The sequence below is a fragment of the Mandrillus leucophaeus genome, unplaced genomic scaffold, assembly GCF_000951045.1.
Source record: "Mandrillus leucophaeus isolate KB7577 unplaced genomic scaffold, Mleu.le_1.0 Scaffold228, whole genome shotgun sequence".
Lineage (NCBI taxonomy): Eukaryota > Metazoa > Chordata > Mammalia > Primates > Cercopithecidae > Mandrillus > Mandrillus leucophaeus.
Genome location: NW_012102343.1, coordinates 2299433 through 2325133, shown reverse-complemented (window position 1 = coordinate 2325133; position 25701 = coordinate 2299433). Strand labels below are relative to the sequence as shown.

The 25701-nt window shown below is 39.1% G+C and overlaps 1 protein-coding gene across 3 annotated transcripts in view; it reads right to left on the bottom strand.

Moving 5' to 3' along the window:
* TTLL5 (tubulin tyrosine ligase-like family member 5) overlaps positions 1–25701 on the bottom strand; it is a 335321-nt gene that overhangs the window by 261581 nt on the left and 48039 nt on the right. For all 3 annotated transcript variants that reach the window (XM_011981565.1, XM_011981566.1, XM_011981567.1), the window contains exons 10-15: positions 19304–19405; positions 17451–17542; positions 16575–16682; positions 4920–5001; positions 3280–3341; positions 2041–2135 (exon numbers count right to left, since the gene is read on the bottom strand). In XM_011981565.1, coding sequence (XP_011836955.1) covers positions 2041–2135; positions 3280–3341; positions 4920–5001; positions 16575–16682; positions 17451–17542; positions 19304–19405 — 541 coding nt within the window. The remainder of the gene's footprint in view (positions 1–2040; positions 2136–3279; positions 3342–4919; positions 5002–16574; positions 16683–17450; positions 17543–19303; positions 19406–25701) is intronic.

The window sequence follows — 25701 nt, the reverse complement described above, 5'->3', positions numbered from 1 at the left end:
CAGATACTGAAGATCCTGAAGTCAACTAGTCCACCTGACAAACTGGTTTCACACAGTACACATAACTAATCTACAGTTCCTTTAGGCTTTATATAAGTGTCCTGTAGGCTGCTTATGGATGAAATCATGCCATTACCTACCAGTTGGCAAAACAAACATTGAATAGATTTTCTTGAGTTTGCAAAGAGTTGCCAATAAAGCTGACAGGCAAACTAAGAAAAGGGATCAATTCATCCAAGATTGGCAATACACTACCTCTAGAAGTGAAACCTGGCAGAAACTATGTTAAAGCTGCACAGAAATGTTCATGATCCTTTACACATAATCCTGTGGTTCCTGCCACAGATACTGCAGGAAACAATTTGCAAAGGAATGTGACTGCCTAAATTAAGTTTTCCTAGTATACCTAGGTTAATCCTCTACTTTTCCTTATTAAAAATTAAAGAACACCTTTTGATCTGTGATGATGCACTGATCAAGTACAACCCTGGTAAGTGATTTTATATCTAATCCAAGATAATAGCCTTTAAAATACAGTACACTCTGTTCCACATCCCAACATTAATTAGGGAATAATTCTACAGCATGGGGTCATAGATAGGCAAAGACTGAATCTAGCTCAAAGACATGTTATGCTTGGCCTGCAAAGTATTGTTTCTAATGAAGTGGCTGCCAATATTTAAAAGTAAGATTTCTGATTTCTCTTGACAATAGGAAGATCTCATAACACCTGGCCCACACTTATGCATGACAGTAATTAGCTAGAGCACATCAGTAAAACAGCCACACGTTTCAGATGAGGTATGCCCGCTCCAGTTTACCTCAGTCATATCACTCTTAGCTGTTTTACACCTGCTCTATTTACTCATTTATATTACCTGCCTGCAGGCCCTCTAGGCACTTGAGTTTGAAAACCCTGTTCTAATAAAAAATTATCTGAATAAATAATAGCATATGAGTTTGGCAAACAGAAAATAGCACTACTCCAAATGAGACTAGCTAGCAAAAGGAACAAGAGGAGGAATGGGAGTGGAAGAAGGGAGGAAAAAAGTAAGGAGTAAAGGGTTAAGGTGGATTTGGGGCAGAGATAAAAGGAGAGGAGAAGAAAAAGAAAGAGAAAATGGGGAGTAGGAAGAAAAAGCTGCTTATGCCTTCAAAGAGTCTACAATCTGGCAGGAGAGTACAGAACAATTTAAAAGCAACAAATCAATGAATGCAAAACAATGTAGTATAGAAGAGGTAAATAAATGTTAAAATGAAAAGTAAAGGTCATGATGGACTTAATAAGAAAAGACTTCCAAAATGTCTGAGCAGGCAAAGCAATCAAACCAGAGGGGAATAGAAGAGCAAAGTGGATTTTTTTTTTAAATAAGAAGAAATGTTAAAGGCCAAGAAACAAAAGTGGGAAATTAGCAGGGTCAAAACAGGCAGAGACTGACGAGATGATGGAATGAGTAAATGGAAGGATTAGCTGATTGGTTTAACTGGAACAAAAATGCAGAGTACACAAAGAATGAAGCAATGCTTGATTAATGATATTTTAGACAAGTATAAGTTTCTTTGGGCTTTTACCTCACTTAGCCTCAATCAATAACTCATGATCATGGAGGGTCCTTTGAGGAGAATTACTTGTAGAGAAGATACTATTTCAAGAAAGCATCTTCTTTACAAAGCTAGTCCGAAGACCAGAAAGAACGCAGTAATGACTAAGAATTAATAGGCTCCTTCTCTGTGCCTTGTTTCTGAGCATATCAATCTGAGGTGGAAGAAAGGGTGATTTTTAAAAACAGAAAGGAAGATAATGAAAAAAGAAGCCAAGAGAAAAGACAAAACAAAACACAGGGAGTAAGTTTGTTGGAAAATGTTGAAAGCATAAGCTATTAGTCACAGCTGAATATAACTGCCTCCTGTCTAGAGTGATCCCCAAATTCTCCTGCTCTAAGTGACCTCATACCCACAGTGCTTTCCGTTCCCTCAGTTACATCAGCTGCCACTTCCCAGTAAGCCTCCTTCAGGCTCCCTCCTGCAGAATTGGCTTACCTGAGGTTTCTGGAAAGGGTTTCGCCTGGAAGACTCAAAGGTGGGATAAATTGGCCGGGTTGATGCCCGCTGGGCAGGATCTTGGCACACAAATCCTGAATGGGGAATGGGCAACATTAAAACCTGCCATTTTCTAAGAAATTAGCAGGTCTGGCTGCACCTTTTCTTTAGATATACAAACTCAGTTTCACTGTCATAAATATCAGAGATCTATCCTCAGGAGGATAATGCACAATTCTCCCACATGCACTCTGCTTCATCTCTGAACCACCATAACTAGAGACAAGAAAAGGGAGATATGCAGATGAATGAACCTTGCTGGTTGGATAGCTGAAATGTGATTCTGAGTGAGAAAGAGATGCAGATTTTTGATGAACCTAAGAATAACTGCAAATCACCATTTTGAAACACACAGTCGTTAATAAAAGCAAGTTACTTTAAAGTGGCTACCTGGATGATGACTGGAAAATAAAGTTATTTTTATGAAAGCAAGTGAACAGCCTTGTCCTGTTACATGATCTACTTCTGGAACTGCAGAAGGTGGTCTATTGGCAACTTTCAAAATGGGCTTTGTAGATTATCTATGGCTTTGGAAATTGGACTTCAGCTAATTTCACTTACTTCCTAAAAAGAAGCAGATTCTCATCCAGGGAAAATAGAGTAGCTAAGTTTTATAGCATTTGTGGGGACATCAGGTACTAGTTTATCTCAAATTTATTTTATTATATCTTTTTATAGTACCCAAAAAAAACTCAACAAGCCCACAAAATACCCACCTGACTGCCCATCTCCACTTCAAAGTTTTGGCTTATCTACTTAAAATGAGATTTCTTCTTTGGGCTGCTTTGGTTATAACTACTACAGAAGGGATCACATAGAGACCAGTAGAGACTGTCTAGCAGAAATATAGCCAGTCTCCTTTGTAACAAGGCTTCTTCAGTGGGTTTTACTTTCCCAGCTTGGAGAGAAATACACCTTCTCCAGATCTTTGCTAATTCTCTTCCTCAGCTCCTAATTCCTGTGCCCCAAGTCTCAGCCTTAGTTGTGGTTCAGTCTCAGGACAGGATGGAGCCAAAGGGCATAGAAACATAAAAACATTTCCCTGAAAATATAATTTTTTAAGACAAACCATTCAGCATGGCTTAGGAATTGCCAGTTGGCAAAACCTACGGAGTCTGACAAAATGGACGCTCTAGTTAATTTTTATGTGAGTCCAGTTCAGAAAATACTACTACTCACCTACAACAGTGAACATATCTGAAATCATACTGGCTTTAATCTTTAGGTCCAGAGGTGCATCACTAACAGAACAGAGAAAGAAAAGAGCAATTGATAAGTGTGTAGGTTAACAGAATAGCCGCCCTCTAATGGGTCCCAAAATAGCAAAGTTTCCAAATGTCAATGAAGAGCAACATATAAAGCCCATAAAATCCATGGGTTGGGGTGGGGGAAAAATTCTGGGCAAAAATAAGAGAAATGAAATCCTGGTGTTAAATTTGTCCTCTCTAATGCAAACGCAGCACCATCCATTGATTCTCTAACACGCAACTTTCTTTATACCAGAAGGTCTTGTGCAATTCAAATTTTGCGCAAGTCAAGAATACTGCTTCGTTAAAACTGTGGATTTCAGAGGTTCAGATTTTCAGTATGCTCTTTTATGAGTGTGCCCACCACCATTCAAATTACTTTTTGCTGCTGCAACAGTCAAGTCACATTCACATGCAAGAGAAGCAACTCTAGCCACATTGGTACTTTTTAAAGTCTTTATTGTCTGCTCTAAAACAATCTTCTTAGGCTTGCAGGCTTGCATATAGGGCAAAAAAAAAAAAAAAAAATACAAGTTATACCAAAATCTCACCAGATGGGGGGAAACCCACATGAAAACAAAAACAACAGTGACCAAACGCAAGAGGCCTCCCTGTGGCGGTGATGGCCACAGTGGCTTCAGTGCTGAGGTGTTCTTCCACGAACCAAACTGCTCTGGCTACTACTCAGTGCCTCATTCTGGGGATTTCTAACTTCTAAAGGATAGTATAATATACTTTACTGGACAACCTGCAAAAGGCTGACTTGACGAAAGCTGCGTAACATCTGAAGCATCTGTAATATCTAGCTCTACACCTTACTATGGAAGTTAAGCCAAACTCTCACTCTAAAAGTAGTCAATCTGTCTTTTATTTGATTCCTTGGCATTTTGCCAATATCTCTCATCCTTAAAAACGCAGCAGCTGGGTGGTCTTTGGCATAAATCTCTAGAGTTCTCTGTTTAGAGAAGTGTACAGCGAACAGAAATTCTGGCTGTAGCTGCAAATATAATAAGAATCTTCCCTGGTATTGAAAAATATGTTTAGTTTCTTCTTGTAAACAACAGGTTAGTAAAAAAAAAATTTTTAAGTTGTTTTGAAGTTTTTGACTTTAAACTTGGATGACTTTAAACATGGGACAGGGTAAAAGGACCACATATTATCCACATGGCCCTAGATCCAGGTTTATACCTTTATAGTATATGTGGATTTGAACCTGTAAAACTTTTGGTAATGAAGGAAATACAATATCTTATGTATTTCTTGACCCTTAATAGAAGACTTACTGTTTAAAAAAATACAGGGATAAAACTGAATGCAAGAATCATCCCTTAGAAACCTAATAAACAGGAATCACATAATTGTAAATTGACTAGGAAGACAGAGATTCATGGTTGTCATATGCACTTTGATATTATGCCATAAACCAGTTAATTTAAGAACGTCTGGTTATCTCTATCTAATAACTAGGAAAAAAACAGTCTTCTAGTGCCAAAAGAAATGATCAAAAAAAAAAAAAGTGCTTTAAGTACTACTTGAAGATTTGTCCTTTTCTAGTTGATGGAACTGACTTACCAGGCCAAAGAAGGAGAGAGATTCACTTCCAACAACCATGGCTTCAGAGTAGCATCTATGAGCACGTCAAAGCCATAGAGTTCTAGAAATACAACACAACACAATATACAAGATCATTTTCCATGCCACAACCACACAAAGATCTAGAAGACTCAATCTCATAACTCCCAGGCCTAGAAACTCACTAAGTATAAATAGTGAGTAGAAGTAGAAGCAGAGAATCTTTCAAGAATCTCTCAAGTTCAAGAGAAATTAATCAAGCTCTAGGAATAAGAAAACAATGCCATAAAATTCCACTGTTTTTATCATGCACTGTCTATTGATGTTCCTAAATCCTACACAGAAAGCAACCTGACTCTAGAATAGTTAACAAGCAGGATTCTGCTGTGCTTATGGGCACAAAAAAAAGGGTGGGTGGGGAGGAATGAAACAAGCACAACCAATACCAACGCTGCTTTAGGCCTGCTCTGAATTTCCCGCCCCCCAGCCCCTCTCTGCCAAGTTTGAAAACAGAAACTTCTCCTGAAGGCATTTCTCTAGAATCCTTCCATCACATTTTCTTAAACCAAGATATGGCTTTTGCAACCTAGGTCAGGAAGACATCTAAATGTATTTATTCTTTCCCCTCTCCTACAGTTTCAATTTCCCTTTGAAGACAGAAAATAAAACACACTGACCCAACATGAACCGAAGGACAGACAAGAAAAGAGAAAGCCAGTGGTGGCAGAGCACAGGTGCGACAAGATATCTTGCACCACTGATATTATTTAAGAAGGGTGGGAGCCAGAGATCAAGTTTTTGGATTCTGTATTGATTCTCTTTCTTTACCTTCCCAACTGTTGCAAAGAGAAAGCAAGACCCAGAAGCAAGTTTTCTTTCCACAATGCCTGGTTTCATTTAACAAGTTCAGGGATGAGAGGTTAACTTTGGAACCCTTCATATTATTAGTGAGACTTTCTCTACAAAAATAACGGTACAGTCCTTTGTGTGTGTGTGTGTATGTGCATGTGTGTGTGTGTGTGTGTGTGTGTGTGTGTGTATATATATATATATATATGTAACATCACTCCTAAACATCCCATCCTGTGACCCTCAAAAACGCTGCTTATATTTTTTCTCTAAAAGTAAACACTACCACACTACCTTCCTTACTGTTTGATCAGAGGTCACAGACCTGAGCTCACACCCACAGAACACAACCAAGTATTTTCCAGAAATTAATTCTGATACAAATTTCCTTGCTTCAAGAAGGATTTTTAAATTTATCAATACTCTCAGAAAACAAAAAAATAGACTCTAAAAAGATGGCTCCCAAAACTGTCTTCTAGAACACAGGAAGTCTGAAGTTACATGATGTATTAAGAATCCTAGAGTAAGGCCGGGCATGGTGGCTCATGCCTATAATCCCAGCACTTTGGTAGGCTGAGGTGGGCAGATCATGAGGTCAGGAGTTCAAGACCACCCTGGCCAACATGGTGAAACACTGTCTGTACTGAAAATACAAAAATTAGCTGGGCGTAGTGGCGGGCACCTGTAATCCCAGCTACTCGGGAGGCTGAGGCAGGAGAATCGCTTACAACCGGAAGGCGGAGGTTGAAATGAGCCAAGATCCCGCCACTGCACTCCAGCCTGGGTGAAAAAAAAAAAAAAAGAATCCTAGAATGGGAATCTAGAGACCTTAGTTGTCCCCATGATTCTACACTGTGGAACTTGGAGAAATCATTTCTCCTTCTGAGATTTTGTTAGCATCCTTTGGTTTCCTTTAGCCTCTTTATTAATCACTGTTTGTCAATATCTGGATGCTATTTACATATATATGGCAGTATGAACTCAGTTAGACATGTATATTCTAAATCCTCTAGGGAAAAGTTACCATGAATGAATTGGCTTCCATAGTAATTATGCGGGATTCCATTTAATTTGCAAAAATCATCACAAACTATACAAGAGTTTGAGATGGGATCACCTTCAAGTAACTATACAAAATTTATATATTTATATATTACCTATAGTTTAAAATATAAAGAAAAGGAAGCTATTTCACCTATCTTCTTTTCATAGAATTCATAGCTTTTAACGGCTAATACATTCTTCTGAATAGCCGATGTAATCTTCAGTAATCTTGTAGAATATTGCCCCTTTAACCTGAGAAAAATCATTTGTGATATAGCACTAAATAAGGCATTTAAAAGGAAAAATCTACTTGCAAAATCTACAAGTCCACTTTAACATTTTATATAAGCGAGAGAACACAACATTTGATTGAAGAAAAAGAGTACTCTCTTCATTGTTTAAAAGCTGAAGCACAGGATTCAACTGTTTCATAAAGTGGTAATATTATTAATAGCAAGAAGAACAGGGTGAAAATAATGATTGATGCATATATTGATCAGGTTTGCAGAATCAGCTACAAATGAAGACAAATTTGAATCAGATTAACAATCAATGAAACCCACTATTTAAGTATCTTGCATTAAGCAGCTACAGGTTTACTTAACCATTTCCCCAAATCAGAGGCAAATTCCAATAATTTCAGTTGACAGGCGGAGAACCACTATTCTGGGAAATACGAGGGGGAAAAATGACCTAGAGAGAAAACATCCTTCACAAAGCTAAATTAATTTTCATTTGGATGACTAAATCATGTTACTGCTAAACAACCTCTATGGAGAGGGTACCCAAACTAAAAAAATCAAGCCTCGAATCTAACTACATCTGTACACATACCAGGCTTGGACCTACTATCATTTAAGAGTTGGAGAAGAAATATATATTGGTATGTGACAGCATTATAACATAGTGCAAAACCCAGCTCACCTCAAAGGCTGGCATTAGGAGAGAGGAATGGGGTGGAATGATAGCTTCTGTATCAGGTTTTCCTCTTTGAACCCAATCAATTCAGCTTAAGAAAAATAACTTGGGTCCTCGGCAGGCTACTAGAGTCCTTATAAGAACCTTTTAAACTTACTATTGGTATTTGGTATTTTCTACGGACATTAAAGATTTTAAAAGGTAACGAGTAGGTTGTGCTGAGCATAATCAACTTCCTCATCTTCTAATGTTGAGTGTTTTGGCAGCAGTAACGAGAATTTCAAAAACTCAGTATCCACAATGAGATACACCAACTTTCCTGTCATGAATGGGTACGAGCTAGCTGGGCTTTTCCAGTTCTGAGACCTCCTCTTTCTGTGTTGTCTTTATCACGACAGAAGAGCAAGTGTTTTCAAAGGACTATTGCTACGCCTTATGGAACATTTCCCCAGGACAATTTTCCTTAGTAAGAAATATTTCCTTCAGCCCCTAGCCAAACTAAAGCAAACTTAGCTCCCTACCTCTTTAATAAGGGTCCTTGAAAAAGCAATCTACACTTAGCAGTCTGAACTTCTTAATACCTACTCATTCCCAGCCCCAAGAATTTGCTTCTGCTCCCTCTCTAATAACTGATAATTCTCAGTATGATCACCAAAGACTACCCTATTGCTGAGCCCAAACATCTGAAACTGATGACCACCCCTAACTTATTGGAGCTTTCTTCTCCCTTGGGTTCCAGGACACTGCTCTCTTCTGATTCTCCTCTTTCCACTCCTCCTTTCTTTCCTTCTCTTCTACCCAGATATTCAATGGTAAGTTTGCTCAGGGTGACACTCTCAGGTCTCCTTCCTTCTCAATTCTACTTTTCTCCTTAGGCAATCTCATGTATTCTCATGGCCACAATTAATATGATGATCACATCTTTAACCAAGTGTCTCCAGGACACCAAATTCATAATTCAAATTGCCTTTTGGACATCTTCACTAGGATATTCCATAGGTATTCAACACTCAACAAAAGAGCCCTTGTTTTCTTTCCCCAAAACTGTTTGGTTTGTTATTATTCTTCATCTTGGAGAATGGTAACCCCATCCACCAGGCTTCAAACTAGAAACACTCTCTTACCACCTCCCAAATACAAGATATCACCAAATCTCTATCACTCTTTCTTGTCTTTAATCTTTCTCTTTAGTTTCTTTTTCTCTTTTTTTTTTTTTTTTCTGAGATGGAGTTTTGCTCTTGTCTCCCAGGCTAGAGTGCAATGGTGCGATCTCGGCTCACTGCAATCTCTACTTCCCAGGTTCAAGCAATTCTCCTGCCTCACCCTCCCAAGAAGCTGGCATTACAGGCGCCTGCCACCATGCCTGGCTAATTTTTGTATTTTTAGTAGAGATGGGGTTTTACCATGTTGGCCAGGCAGGTCTCAAACTCCTGATCTTGGTGATCCACCCTCCTTGGCCTTCCAAAGTGCTGGAATTACAGGCACAAGCCACTGTGCCCAGCCAGTTTCTTCCTCTTTAATCTCTTTAATCTTCTCTGTTCCCTTCTGAGGAATACTTTACATATGATGAAAGAGTTAGATCTAAGCGTACAACTTGACAAGTCTTGATAATTGGACATATCCATGTAACCCAAATGCCTATCAGCCCACACAGAATGTTTCCATCACCCCAAAAGGACCCCTTGTGCTGCTTCCTGGTAAGTATCCTGCCGTTTTCCCCATCCCTGACAACAACTAGTCTTATTTCTTTCACCACAGATTCGTTTTGCTTATTCTAGAATTTCACATAAATGGAATCATATGGTATATACTCTTTTGAGTCTGGTTTCTTTCATCTACCATGTTTCTGAGGTTCATCCATCTATCATTGCTTTTTGTTTTCAGGCAGATTTATCAAAGTCTAATTTACATACAATAAATTCACCCTTTTAAAGTATACATTTTGGTGAGTTTGACAAATAGATGCAGTTGTCTACCACCACCATAGGACACAGGACAATTTTAACAAACATTCCCTTTTGCCCCTCTCCAGTCGCACTCCCACCCTCAGCAACCACTGATCTTATTTTTGTCTGCTTTCTGCCTTTTCCAGAAAGTTAAATAAATGAAATTAATGTAATATGTAGTTTCTTGAGACTGGCTTCTTTCACTTAGCATTGTGCTTTTGAGATTTACCTATGTTGTTACACATACCAATAATGTAGTTCATTCCTTTTTATAGTTGAGTAGTATTCCATTATATGGACATACCACAATTTATTTATCCATTCAACAGTTGATGGACATTTGGATTGTTTCCATTTTTTGTCAATTATTAATAAAGCTGCTATAGACATTTGTACACAGGTATTCGTAAAAACATATGGTTTCAGTTCTTCTGGGAAAATATCTATGAGTGAGATTGCTGTGTCACCATGGTAAGTATATATTATCACAGCACACCTCTTACCACCTTAGTCATTTCCCTAGCACTTGCCTCTCCTAATTGTAGGCCATTCTTCAAGGCCATCAGAATTATACTTTTCTTAAAAAAACAAACTTAACTCACATTGAGATAGGCAGTGAATTGTTCCAACAATAGACACTGACGTCAGCTTGGTTCCTAGAAGATTTTAAGTCAGTCACTGCTAGTAACGTACCGTATCCCTTTATTGTAATTCTGTCATCCTAAGTTTTGGATCAAATTATGATAAAAGTTGAAGAAAAATAATAATAATCCTATTGCTCCCCTGCTCAAAAACTTCCAGTGGCTGTCTGTTAGCTACAAGATGAATTTAAACTTGTCAATTTTTTATATTCTGGCCCAAATCCACCTCCATAACCCTATCTCCTATTCCCCCATTCTATGCACACTACATCTAGTCATACTTCTTACCATTTCAAAAAAATTACATCCTGTCACGACACTGTATGTTGTATATTACATTCCTGCTGTTAAAAATGGCTTTCTGTGGATCCCCTAGGCATAGCTAGTAACTCTTAGACATTGCTAGAGCACCTGAGTCACTTATACTACTTGTACTGTCATTTATCATTTCATGTCTGTTCCTCCCTATCACTTGAGGGCAGGGTCCATGTTTCATTCATTGCTGTATTACAAGTAGCCTGCACCATAACTAGCACATAGGAAATACTTCGGAAATCCTGAATGAAAAAAATATATTTTAAGTGAAAAACAATGCATAGTTTTTGAGAAAGACAAAATAATTGGCAGCCACTTCCTACAAAATAACCCTGATCACAAGACTTGAAATATTTATAATAAAGCCAGCAATCATAAAGAAAAAAAGAGAGATTCTTAGGAAGAACTTTACATATTAAAGCTGTATTAAGAAAAAGCCTGATAAAAGATAGTTTAGGGAGAGAGGGGGAAAAAAACATTTTCTCAAGAAAATAATAATCCATCCAAGGCCTAATAGATTACTAAACATGTCACACCACTAATTTTGGATCAATCCACTAACTCTCCCCAGAAATAAAGTCCCAGCTGAAGCTGTCGTCCCTGAGGCAATGGAAAGTGCTGACATTAGCCAGAACTCACTGCCACTGAAATGCTATTGTATGAAGGAAATTCTTTTTACCTTGGCTTTGGATTCAAACTGAAAAGCTAAAGAGGAAGTCTTTATATGGGGTCCAGAAGGAGAATTTTAGAAAAAAGCAGACCCACAAGAAAATGAAAAGAAAATGCCCACAGCAAATTTGTTAGGTAGTCCAAGAAATCAATTTGCTATCTGGTTACCAGATGTAAAGGTAGATTTGAAAGGAGTATTTAGGACTAGAGCAAAAGGAGTGTCCTTTCCAGGCCTGATCTGCTAGAAAGGATGATATCATCTTTCCTGAGATCCAGTTACGGCAGAGCAGAGGGAGAATCCAGGATATGGGGCATGCCAAAAGTGGCCGGACTCATAAGGACATGTCTTTATGTGGGTGGAGAAAGAGCCAGAGAGACCTGGCTCCCAAATTTGGCTTTGCCATTTATTAGCTGCATGACCTAGGACAACTTATTTAACCTTTCTGAATCTTTTTTCCATGTCTATAAAACACAGATAATACCAATCAAAATTGCTGAAGACTAAAAAGAAATAACCAGTGAAAACTAAATTAAAGGAAATAACCAATGTTTGCTTGATAAACAGGAGATACTTCCTACATAAGTTTCTTCTGTAGTAAACTTCCTTTCCCATCTAAACAGGGGTATATGATAAACCAAAAAAGGAGATTATTTCAAAAAGTGAAGAAATTGATGACTCTCATTATTTTTCTGTGGGTGGCCAAGTAGTTTACATTGTTGGAGAATGTACACTGCCTGCTTTCATTCCTCCAACAATTATTTATGGACACCCTCCCTATAAGAACCTCAGGCTACCCTGTGAAATGGTCAAGAATGGTAGCAATAGAAAACCAAACCAGGTATTGTTCAACGGAGAGGTGTACTGGGGGCATGGTTGGTCCTGAGCAAACATGTCACTGGGCTCTGATCACAACAAGGCCAGGCTGATCAGTTCTATAAGTGGCCCCACAACTTGTCCCCATGATCCCAGGCCTGGGTCACAACCCATGACTTCAGCTATGCTCATACACAGAGATAAAGCCACTGTCAGCAGCAACATCTTTAAAGAACAGCTAACATCCTGTTGTTTTTGGCTGTTTTTCTTCAACTGGTCAAAAAGCTATTCTCATAGCCAGTTGTATCTCACAATGCCAATTTGCTAAGGATATTTAAAGGATTGCTGTTTAAGCATATTATTTCACATGGTACCATATTTTCACAGTCTTTGAAGGCAGCAAAAATTAGATTGTAAAAAATCTGTCTTATTGAGGGAGGCATAAAAAATTCTATAAATCAAAACCTTAAGATCAAGATTATTTGATTGCCAAAACCCATCTTCTGAAGCCCCATAGATCCAAGCTGAGTCATTTTGACCTGAGTTATTTCACTCACTAACTCTAGAACCTGGGACAAGAGTTCATTTCTCAGGGTTTCAATTTGTACATCTGAACTAATTATTCTCTAACGTCCTTACCAGATGTGCAAATCCAGGAAAAAGCATTAAATGACAAAGTTTCAGGTAGTTTGTATAGGTTCTCAAGTCTACATTTAAACACTAATAGTGCAATGGAGATATATATATATCTTATCCTACATAAAATTTGGTTTGAGAGGAACAAACTTGATGGTAATACACTGCTGAAAGGCTAACCTATGACTTGCCCACAGCAGGAACTGAAGAAAAATTGAATGTATAAATAAATAGGATGGGATATTGAAGATACCTGGAAACATAGTTGAACATTACAGGTGGTAGGATGGGAAAGAGATCGTAGAACACAAATACTGAAATAGTAAAGGAATGCCCCTGGCAGAGATTCATAAGATGGAAGGACAGGAACAACCACCAAAAGAATATAGTGAACCCCATGTCTGGTCTGTTGGTTTCCCCTAAAAGCACCAATGCTCTGTTTAAGCCAAAATCTTCTGGGAAGCTTTCAATTCCTGTTTACTCTAAAATAAATGGGAAAAAACTAGCTTATTCCTTGTAACTTAAACCCCAGGGGAAGTTAGGAGTCAGTGGGAGGCAGAGACTCATACAAACATACACACGTATACAAAATCATATCTGATGGGATGAGGTTAATGAAGCACACAAAATCCCAGGGCTGACAGGAAGTGGAATTAGAACCACAAAAGCCAAGAAGATAGTCAACAACTTAAAAAACTCCAGATGCATTCAGTTTATCAAAGCTGAACACAAGTAGGGAGGAAGAAAGGAGACTCATGGCTGATGAAATGCACTTAAGGGGTATTTCACTGAGTCAGAGAAAGTCACAGCTTCTTTCACGTCCGAACATTCTATTGCCAATAAGTTCAATAATGAAGCTCCCAAGCTTCCAAAAGGCAATCAAGTTGTAAAACAAACCAACCAAAAAAAGGAAACATTCAGAAAAGGTTTTATAATTAACTAGTTAGAACAAAGATTTTTACAAGGGATATCAGAAATTTACCCTCATATAAGAGCCAAGTAGATGTAGAAAAATAAACCTTTATTTATTATTTAAATCTAATGAGGTTTTGGAAGTTGGAGTTATGCTCCTAGTCCCAACCCCCCAACCCCATCCTCAAACAGTCTACAATAATTCTAAGAGTTCTAGGCCATTACCAAACCAGATCCATTGGGAAGTCTACTGTCAGGCCACCAAAAAAGCAATTAAAGCAAGTGCCAATCATTCACTCAAGAAACATTTCCTGAACATCCTCTAAGAGCAAAAGATGCTGACATGCAACTGGGCATGGTGGTACACACCTATAGTCCTAGCTACTCAGGAGGCTGAGGCAGGTGGATCCTTTGAGCCCATCCTCAAGGCCAGACTGGGCAACATAGTGAGATCCTGTTTCAATTTTTTTAAAAAGTGCTAACATGCATGGTGGGGGCAAAACTGACGGAGATATTCTTACTGTCCTCAAGCAGTTTCCAGTCGGCTACAGGAGACAAATACACACAAGACTACTAGACAACATACAGATACTATTGTAGAGTTACAAACAAACAGAGTGCTGGGGGTATAGGGGCAGGGCAGGCTAACTATGGGAGCATTAGAAAAAAAATCACCAAAGAAGTGACACTTGACTTTGTCTTGAAAAATGTCCGTAATTGATTAGGTAAAGTAACACAAGAAAGGTATTTCAGACACAAGGTAAAACAGATGCAGAGGTAGCGAGCAAGAAAAGGACCAGGTTTGGTAGCTCATGCCTGTAAGCCCAGTATTTGGGGAAGCCAAGGCAAGAGGATCACTTGAGACCACGAGTTCAAGGCTGCAGTGAACTAAATATGATTGTGTCATTGCACTCTAGTCTGGGCAACAGTGAGACCCTGTCTGTAATACAGAACTAAACAAACAAACAAACAAACAAAATTTAAAAAGGGGACCAGAGAAATGTTGAAAGCTCTGGTTTGGCAGAAATAGAGTGAAATGGGAAGAAAGGACACTATTATAAATTCAAGAAAATAAACTCAAGACACTGCTGAGGAAGTGTATGTATAAACAAAACATCATGATGTGATAGGAAAAGAGAATGATCAAATAAGCACAGAAAAGCATAATGCATAGTGAGGTCACATTTCTACAAAAAGTTTTTTAAAAAATTAGCCAGGCAGGATAACACATGCCTATAGTCCCAACTACTCGGGAGACTAAGATGGGAGGATCACTTGGGCCCAGGAGGTGAAGGCTGCAGTGAACGGTGATCATGCCATAGTACTCCACCAGGGGCAACAGAGCAAGACCTTGTCTCAAAAAAAAGAACAGCATGAGGGAGGAGGCAATATGGAGAACTAAATCTTAGAAAAGAAATAGCAGTGTGCAAGGCAGAGACAGAAGGAGAGTTTTTAGGCCAAACAGCAGAACTCATACAGTGGCACAAAAGCACAGAGTGCTTAGAAGTATAGTATAGCACAGCTGGATTATAAGGTATATGAGGGGAAATGGAATTCTAGAAGAGTTACCTGAGTTACCTTAGAAGGCTTTCAGGTCATATCAAGTTTCCATTATACAATTTAAGCCTAGGGAACCATTTAAGGATTTTAGAAAACATGATCAGATATGTATTTTAAAAAGTATATTACAACCTCTTCTTTTCCCATATAATTTTAGGTCCTGATTTATCTACCATCTTCTACTCAATCTCAACAATTCCCTTCAAGTGTCCCTCAAATATAGCCTGTTATGATAATCTGCTAAAGTGGTCAAGAATTATGACGTCTAATTATAAAAATAACAAATAATTTGTATTGAGTACAACGTAAGGGCCAGACATTGTGTCAAGTGCTTTGTGTGCATCATCTCATTTGATCTTCATGGTACTCTCAGGAGGTAGACACCATCATTACTGCCATTTTATAGCGGAGGAAACAGGACTAGAGTTACTTGCTGAAAATCACAAAACTATATAGGGATATATATAGTTACAAACTAAGGCTGTCAGGCTCTAAAACCCATGTTCTTTATTTCCCTGTTGCTCTGCCTTCTAAGCAAGCCATGACTCTCATATCCTTACTACCTGTATCACTCCACACCATACTTTAATCATCCTCCTCGTCAAAGACCCTAGTGTATTTTACTAACAAAGCCTAACACTGCCAAAAGCCTATGTGACTTTAAAGACATTCACATGGGCAATCACAAACCCATTCATTTCCACATAGGAAGCAATGTCCATAGGCACCCTCAGTGCTACCATCACAGCTAGGGTCAGTAGGTAACATTTCCTGATCCTGTAGCTGTGAACTGCTTATTCCTTCTCTGTGCAGTCAGGGAGTTGGGGGTGGAGTGGAAGGGAAGGAGAAGGGGAAGAGAAAGAGGAAGAAAAGAAAGTGGAAGAGGAATGGGAGAAAGAGAGGAGGGGGAGGAACACACTAGAAAGAAGACTCAAACAAAAAGGAGGAGTCATCGGAAAATGGGAGAAAGCACATACTGGTACCAGCCAGGGCTTCTTGGAACTGTTCCCAGTCTGGCTGCCAAGGAGCTCTGGAATATATTTGTTAGAGTTGGATTCCTGTACAGTCTGTTGCAGACTTTTTCTGACTGCACTCTGACAGAAAGACCAACACGTTCGTTCCAATCCCTGCTTCCCACACAGAAAGCTAGTTATTCCTCAGGGGACTTCTGACCAAGCTCACTATTGGCCTCTCAGTAGGCTCTTCATATGCTACATGAGCTTAGAAAGAAACAAAAGTCCATCACATACCTCTTCCTGCTACAGAATCACTAAGCCTCTCTACCCAAGAATCCCATCCAACTTCCCAAGATCCTCTTCACAAACATGTTAAGCTTCTCGAGTCTCCTTACCAAAACAACTGCTGCGATGAGGAACAAAGGTTTTACAGGCAGTAGCAATAGCTAGTTCAGCAGAGATTATAGTCTTAATGATCAGGTCTTCTACATGGGCCATCAATGCTGCAAACAAAAAGTTTTAAATTTCAGACTCAATACCAAAATACATGGATTAGGAACTGGATTCCAGATAACAATGTAACTATAAAAGCATGCGTGCTCAGTCAAAAAAGTCTCTATATGGCAGACTTCTGAATGGGTGCTATGGAGGCAGGCATATCTGTGAACAGATCAACACAGTCAAGAATGTAGGTGCCAAGGGATACCCTCAGGTGGCCTCTTATGACAAAAGACAGACACCTAATGGAATAGGAGCCTCATTTCCTTTCTTACACTTCCCCATGACCCTTTCCCTTGTGAACTGAGACAGTCTCTTTTGGCACACAGTTTCCCATTCTGCTCAAGGCTCAGCAGTTGTGCCCATCTTGATTTGAAGCCCTGTGCTCAAACAGTGCCCATTCTCCAGCTCAGCAACATGAATGAGAGAGATTAACTTAGAAAACTCAAAACTTGGGGCCAATATGGAGACAGGCAATTTGTTATATAAAAAGCTGACCATATTTTAGTCAGCAGTTCAACATTCAAGAAGGGTAAATTCACTAAGAATTAAAGGAAAAAGTTACGCCTTTCAGACCAGAAACAAGAAAAGGGATTTTGAGGGTAATGGAAAACCTGTTCCCCAGCTTGTCAACTGCAGGAAAAAGTAACACCAAGGACAATCACCCCATCTCAGCAACACTATCAAAGCAATAGAGAATGATTCCTGGCAAGAGACAATGATGAAGTTATCCAAAGAAGAGAAGTCAAGAAGGAAAAAGGCCCAGTACTCACCGGTTGTATCTCTGCCTTCTTGCTTCAGGTACCTAAGCATAGCACTCATGCTCCATTTGTTTCCATAGTCCTCCACTTCTGGATCATCACAACTAAAACAAATTAATAAAGTCACATATGTAACTAGGCTTGGCAATAATAACAAGAGTCTCTGCAAACAGCCTTCTTGTCTTTTTAAGTTTTTTGTTTTTTTTTTAATTCACTTTGCTGACTTCCAGTTACTCACTTTTTCTTGGTCCTTTTTGTCATATATCCTTCATACCAATTTCTTCAATGGAAATGAAAATGCATATAGTTTGCCTTTTTCAAGAGGGTGGGGAAGAAGGCAGCAAATTCTTTAACCAAACAATTATGCATCAAGAAAGAGTGAGAGCAATGTGTGAAAGAAGGTAAACTAAGAATGGTTACAATAAATTAACAGATAATTAACCCTTGAGGTGAATGTCACCTGAGTACACAAAACAACCTCTGATGCCATTTTCAGACCAGAACTGAGTTGGGATGGGTGAGTGAGGTAATCTGTTGCAGCACGCTGGTGAAATAATCCCATACAGAATTGCTTTGGCATCTGAAGCAGGCTCCCTTCTCTTTGGCAGTAGACATAGCTTTTCTTGATATTTTTTGAGGTATCACTGAAGGGAGAGTGCACTGGAGTGATAGTAAGAGTGGGAAGGTATACTACTGCTATGGCAGCGGAGTGGCAAATGGCACAGCCTCCCGTGAATATTGGAAAAGCCCTGTAATCTGGATCCTGTGTTTTGCAGCTGTCCCCTCACTCCCTACCAGCATCCCACTTTCCACCAATTGTGCCTTTGCTCATCTTTCACAGTGGAGGTGTGATCTCTTCAGTTAATGCAAACGCTGCTCACAGGACATTTGACGAAACCTATATAGCTTCAGCAACTATTCTATCATTTCCAGATTCTTTTCTTTCTTTCCTTGGACCTGCTAAGAACCTATTTTTAGTCTGAGTAGAAAGTAACTATTTGAGTCTCTTTTCTACTTTTCTACTTTCTGGCAAAATGATCGGGATGAAAGAAAACAGAGCAAAAAGAATATTTCCACACAGCTGGGCTGGTACTCCCTTCCACTGAATCCTTTGCTGAGATGGCCTCATTTCTTTCTTTCTTTAATTTTTTCCTTTTCTTTTTCTTGATCATACAAGTATTTATTTTAGAAAAATTCAGAAAATACATAATAGCACAGAGAAGAAAATAAAAATCACCCACTCACAATCCTACCCACTATCGTTAAGCTACATTAACACTTCGGTATTACTTCTGGTCTTTTCTTCCTCCCCGCTCAGCAAAAATAAGCAGCTTTAGATATCTCATATTCAAGCAAGAATGTAAGTTGCAAGTGCTATCTGATAATCTGCTTTTTCCACCTACAAATATACAGTAATGAACATTCTTATCACTGATCCTGCGTGTACATCTTTTATTTCTTAAGGTTAAGTTCCTAAAAATGGAACCGCAGGGTCAAAGGGTACAGACATTTTTTAAGCTTTTGATTGTTTGCCAAGCGCTGAAATGACCTCATTTCTTAACTTCTAAAACGTTCCATATGCCTATTAAATTCCCATCCCTAAGTCAAGTGAGGGAAGGCAATGAGGAAGAAAAACTTGTAAAAGCACATTTTGGTAGAGAAAGGTGACACTGTTAACCGGGGAGGCAATGGAGAAGCAGCAGGAGATATGCCTCAACACTGTTATATGACTAACAGTTTTCCATAAATGGTACATGGACATTAATGTAACGTTATCCTCCAGTGCCACATGTTACCTTTCCACCTCTACAACACCCGCATCTGAGACTGACACCTCTGACTTCCGGCTCAGACACAGCCAGTACCTGACGTAGTCTCCACTCTTCTTGTTCACACTGTAGTTTGTCAGATGCATGAACTGGTTCCGTATGTTCTTGGCTCCTTGATCATATCGCACAGTTGCAAACCTGATAGAAGGGAAACAGGTTAAATGCCAGGAACAGAGTTTCAAGGACATACAGGCTGGAACTGAGGATCAATGAGATAATAATAAAGGAGGGTAATATCATTATCTAACAAATACCGAGTGCCTACGAAGTGCTAACTCCCATTCTAAGTGTTTTATAATGTCACACTTCATTCAATCCTTAAAGCAACCCTATGAAGTAGTAGATAATATTTTATCCAAGTGGAAAAATAGATGTGAAAATGAAATGTGGTCTATTAAATAACTTGTTCAAGATCACACCAACTCCAAAACCCATGTACTTAATCACAACAAGACACTGCTTCTCTTATATAGAACATTACACCAATAGGAAGAACGAAAATTGAAAATATAGCTATTTACGACCTGGGAAATTGTGTGTAGGATACTGTGAAAGATACAGCATTAGCTGGTCAAGAAATAACAACTGGCTGGGCATGGTGGCTCATGCCTGTAGTCTCAACGCTTTGGGAGGCCGAGGCAGGAGGACTGCTTGAGTCCAGGAGTTTGAGACCAGCCTAGGCAACAGAGCAAGAACCTATCTCTACGAAAAATTAAAAAATTAAGCAGGCGTGGTAGTGTGCACCTGTAGTCCCAGCTACTTGGGAAGCTAAGGCGAGAAGACTGCTTGAGCCCAGGAGACAGAGACTGCAGTGAGCTGTGATCGCAGCACTACACTCCAGCCTAGGCAACAGAAACACTTACTGAGTGCCCACACAGTGCCTGGTACTACAGCATTCAATGAAAAAAATTAAGCAAAAAGAAAAAGGGACAGCAGAGCTATATACAGGCTTAGAGCTCACATCCATAGAAAGAATAGAACTGATCCGTAATACTCATTTAAAAAAGAAACAAGCAAAACAGCATAAATATGGGCACAGTGCAAGAGACTTAGTCCTGAATTTGGAATGAAGGCAAAACAAAGAGGAATTAAACATGGAGCCCACTGAAAACAGGGAAGCAATATGATATCCTGGACTGTTGTCAAAAGAAGACCAAAGTATAAAATATATGTGCCTCTGAAGGAAGTAACCAGGGAAAGAGAGAACTTTCCAGTGATGCTCAATATCAACAAAAAGACACTCAAGGCGAATGGTTATGGTAAATATCAACCCCTGTTTACATACCACTGTAACCATATCACCCTTCACTAGAGTGGTTTTCCCAAGAGGCATATCCAAGTGTGTGAAAAAAAAGGAAGGCCACAAGTTTATTTTCATATGACTTACAAATTATTTACATATGCTTACTCAGACTATGAAGTCAACATGAATTTTCACCACATTAAAGGTCAGCATTAAAAAATTTTCCTCTTCTCTGTTTCTTCTCATCCACCCACTATCTCCACTCCCTAATTCCCTGTACCAGAAATATACAAGAGCCAAAGAAAGAAAAGTGAAAAGAAAAAAAACCCAAACCCAAAAAACTAAAATAAACAAACATGAGGCTAGGAAAAAGGATGTGGACAAAGAAAATGATGACTAGGCTAAAAGACAAGAGTTTGATGAGTATTATTACGTCTATGCTTAAGAAGGACCCCAGATTTTCTAGAAACTTCCAACTTCCAGTTGTTATCACTTAACTTCTAGCCATGTCACACCCCAGTGCCCTGGTGAGTAAGCCTTGCCTATGCATCCCAATCTTCCTCTGATAGACTGTCCAAGCAAGTTGAAGACAGTCATTCTCTGAATTCTTGTAAGATGCAAAGGGGCCCCGTGCTGGTCCCACAGAGGCTGCCTGCCTCAGCCAGACATTACCTCAAGGTGACATCCCTCCTGCCATCCTCTCCCCCCAATGAATAATGAGTTAGAAGGAGAGGAAAGCTTCCGCTTCAGAAAAAGAGGCTTTTCATCTCTTGTAGTTACTACAAGTACCTGATCTAACTTGGTCAACATGAAAAGCCTGACAAAAGTCTGTGGTGAGCTGGAATCTGGTACCAACACATTTGTCATTCCTACATTATTTTCTTCAAGAGGGCTACACATCTTAAAAAAAAAAATCACGTTTCTTCTTCCTAATCTTCCTTTTCACTGGAGTGTTTTATTCTGAACCCCAGCAAGGATAAGATTTCTAATATCAAAGTGTGGAATTCTAAACTGAGTGTATGAAGCAGAAGGAAGCAAAAATTAAAGTGAAACAAAAAAGCTTAAAGGAAAAGTTCCCCCGAAGGGTGAAAGTGCTCCACTCCGTATCTCCCTCAGTCTAGTGGGGAACATACACTATGTAGCGAAAAGGTGTGTGTGCTCATCTTTCCTCCTACCCCAGTAAGATTATAGCTATCACTAAAATCCATATTAAATAAGCCATCATCAACATCTGATCACTATTTTCTTTTTTATTGTCTAGACCAGAGGTCACATTAGTCTTGAATCTGACCTACTGGTCAAGTTCTGATTAACCTACAAAAGCTTTGTTTTTTCTTTTAAACTTTAATTACCTGAACAACATATAAAAATCAGACCTTCCTTCTTGCAACCCAGTGGTAGCCAGGGCCCACATGAGGAAGATGGTGAGTGTTAAAAAAAAAAAAAAAAAAAGGAAGATGGTGACTAGGATGGGAAGTCAGCCAGAAGCAGAAGGAGGTTTTCTAAGCAGGGTAGCCACCAAATAGAGGTCTAAATCCATATAAAAACGGCATCTGAGTGGGACAGTGGCCCAGTGGGGTCAGGAAACTAGCCACAAAAAAAGGAATTGAGCAAATAAATAAATATATTAAAGATACTGGGAGCCAGATTTCCTGCTGTTGGAAAAGAGATTTTAAAATATGAAAAGCAAAAAATGAGAAGGAACTCTGTAGTTTTGAACTAGAACTGTGGGTACTAGTACAAACTTCTGTTTTTCAACAATACATTAGAGACATATATAGAAATATAGATGTACATGTGTATATGTACATATATACATAATTTCCTAACTCTGTTCATGGCCAGGATCTGAAAGCAGAAATGCCCCAGGACAATGAGCATATTTAGCACCCAGATATTGATTTCTAAATACTATACTCCATGAAAAAGCAACCAGTGCTCCTTGGAGAAACGGTTGATTCCAGGGCTAGACTAGAGAAAAAACAAGATGAGCCTGAAACTTTACCTTGTGCTCAAAGAATGATAAAGACATGTCAAAAGGACACAAAGCCAGCTTGAGAGGTCTCCCATTGGCCAAATCTGGGACAATTTGAGCATCAAAATAAATCATGATAGTAAAGAATTATAACCCATTAAATAAAATAGGAATGCTTGAGTCTGCATTGGTATAAATAAATAGATGAATAAATAAATGAGAAGAGAAAGCTCTTCCTTACGGAAAAATGCCAAAAAATAAAAGTAAAAGTTATGACGGAATTAGAAAATCATCATTTGGCAACTACCATAGCAATAATTCATTAAGGCAAGAAAAATCAATAGATTTCTCTTAAAACTGAGAAATGAGATGAAGAATGAAATTTTACATGATTTAAAGCATCTCCCTATAAAATACTTACTAATTACAAAGGGTAAGACCAAATAACTTTGCAGTGCAAGAATCTAGTAGGTATCACCTACAGCAAGTGGTCAAACACCACTAAATGACTAGCATGTGCCATCAGATATAATGCAATGACAAGAATTAGTATCACTTTTGTGGTATTCTGGCCCCAAATGCATTACCTAGGTCTCTTCATGAGAAAATATCAGACAAGCCCAAATTGAGGGACAATCCACAAAATGATTGGCCTGTAATCTTCAAAAATGCTGAGATCATGAAAGTCAAAGAATGACTAAGAAACTGTTTCAGACTGAAGGAGACTAAAGAGACCTGACGGCTAAACACAACATGTGATCCCTGATTGGATCCTTTTGTAGTTTAAAAAAAAAATTTTCTTAGGATAACTGGCAGAATTGGAATGAGATCTCTAGACATAGGGTAAAAGGCAATTTTTCATATAATTCTTACAGCTCTTACAGCTCTATAAGTTCAAAATGGTTTCAAAGTTAAAAGTGTAAAAAAGTGGTTTGTTTCACAGTAAAAATCTATATGTTCAAGCCTCACTTAACAAACCAGATCTGGCAATATCAGTATCAGCTGCTGGCACTAAGTAGCAAATGCCTTTAGATGGGACATGTACTCTCCATTCTCCAGTCTCTACTCTTCCTTCAGTGAATGTACTTGTGAGCATTTATGTTAGTGACCTTTGATTTAGACCATCACATAGTAAAAATTTCACCTTCTTTAGGTCTGAAGTTTCAACACAATTTCTCTATTAACAACAATCTAAAAGAGCACTATTTACTAGGTGCCCCATGACCACGTTTGCACATACAACCATTCGTCACTTAACAATGGGGATATGTTCTGAGAAATGCATTGACAGGCCAATTTCATCATTGTGTGAACATCATAGAGGGTACTGACACAAACCTGGATGGTATAGCCTACTACACACCTAAGATAGATAGTATAGTCTCTTGCTCCTAGGCTACAAACCTGTATAGCATTGTACTATACTCAATACTGTAGGCAACCGGAACACAATGGTAAGTATCTGTGTATCTAAACATAGGAAAAGTAATACATTGTGTTATGAGGTTACAATGTCACTAGGCCACAGACATTTTTCAGCTCCATTACAATCTTATGGGACTACCATAGTATATGTGGTCCTTCCTTGCCCATTGTTATACAGCACATGACTACATGACTGCACTCATCCTAATGTAGGCCAACATTTACACAATGCAGTCTTGAATCTCCCTCTTAATGAGATCAAGATTTAGGAAAGTTCTCACGACAGACCTTTAAGGCCTTGACCTTCAAGCTAAGAAAAAGTAGGGGAGTTCCTATTTTCTTTGCTAAATTCAAAACCCTAGGTACTATTTCTCAGCCTATTGATGAATATAGAACTATTTGCCACCCCCTCCCCCTTTTTTAACCACACTGCAAACAAATACGAATTGTCTGACAATATCTTTATTTTGACAATAAATTTTTAAATCGTAAGTTACATTTCCTTTTTGCTTTCTAATGTTTCTCCCTGAGAATCAAGACAATGGTAATAATTTGTCTAAAAGTCTGAATGTCTGTATGGAGAAAAGATTTCAATGTTTGGCATATGGTAGGGACTTGGCAAACATTAACTGAAACTGCACTGGAGTTGCTTGCTCCAAGATCTTTACCAATATGGAACCAAAACAAGAAGGAAACCAGAGAGTTAGTGGGATCTTTTAAACTCCCTTCCCCTATTCAAAAACTAGTCTGTTCTTCTAAGAATATGACCCCACATATTCTTTTTTTTTTTTTCTGTCTTGCTGTTTTCTTAAAAGCTTTTTTATTTATACCATATCTTCTTATGGTCAGAGTCATAGGCATTCTAGACGTAGAAGTTTAACATCCTCTTTGGTAGTTATATTTCCTGACAAACATTCACTACAAATGTACAAAGAAAAGAGAAGGCCAGCCTCGAGGAGCCCCTCGCTGTGGCACATGAGTTATCCTTCAACAGGTGTAGGCATTTTGAGCCAGAGCGGTCTGGATGATGAAGAGACAGCACCTCAGGCAGCCTTGCCAGGAGCCACTGGGTTTCATCCTGGCCTGACCCAGAAAAATCTTATGGAAGAGAACAAGAGGCCCAAGAGCTCTCTGATCTGCTGTCAACCAGCTGCAGCCGGGAGACTGCCAAAGCGCTGCAGTGACTAGGCAGCGCCCTACAGAGCCGTCTGGGAGGGGATTACCAGCCTGATCCCTTGTCTTTAGAGCCAGAAATGACTCAAACTTCACAAACAGCAAGGGCCTTCCAGGGAGGGTGACAATGAGCACTGGAAAGGGTTTTCTCCCCCTTGTTGGTGTCTCTTCCCCCTACTTGCTGCTGTGGCAGATTCTGGACAGTGTGCAGCCTGTGAGGTAATCTGAATTCCTTGGCAACCAGCAAGTACCTGAATTCTTTCAAAACCACAGGAATCCAGCAGAGAAAAGGTAAATATCCCTGCGGAGCCAGTGTTAATTAGCAAGGAAGGCTACTGAAGAAGGAACTGGGGGTGGGGAGAAAGGGAAAGGCAGTACAAATGTTTTGGGGTCTTTTCTGAATTTCCACTGAATAATATGGCTGAGGCAGAAAAAAGGCTGTTCCAACCAGGACCTTCCCAGAGTCCTCTCCTCCCACCTCCGCCACATGGGTGGAACTCAGCTCCCTGGATGGGTACTCACACGCCCCCCAAGTTGCTAGAGCTGCCTATCTTTGGGTCTCTGGCAACACATTTGGTTTTTAACTCCATTTTGTTTTAATTTTTTTGAACTTTTTAT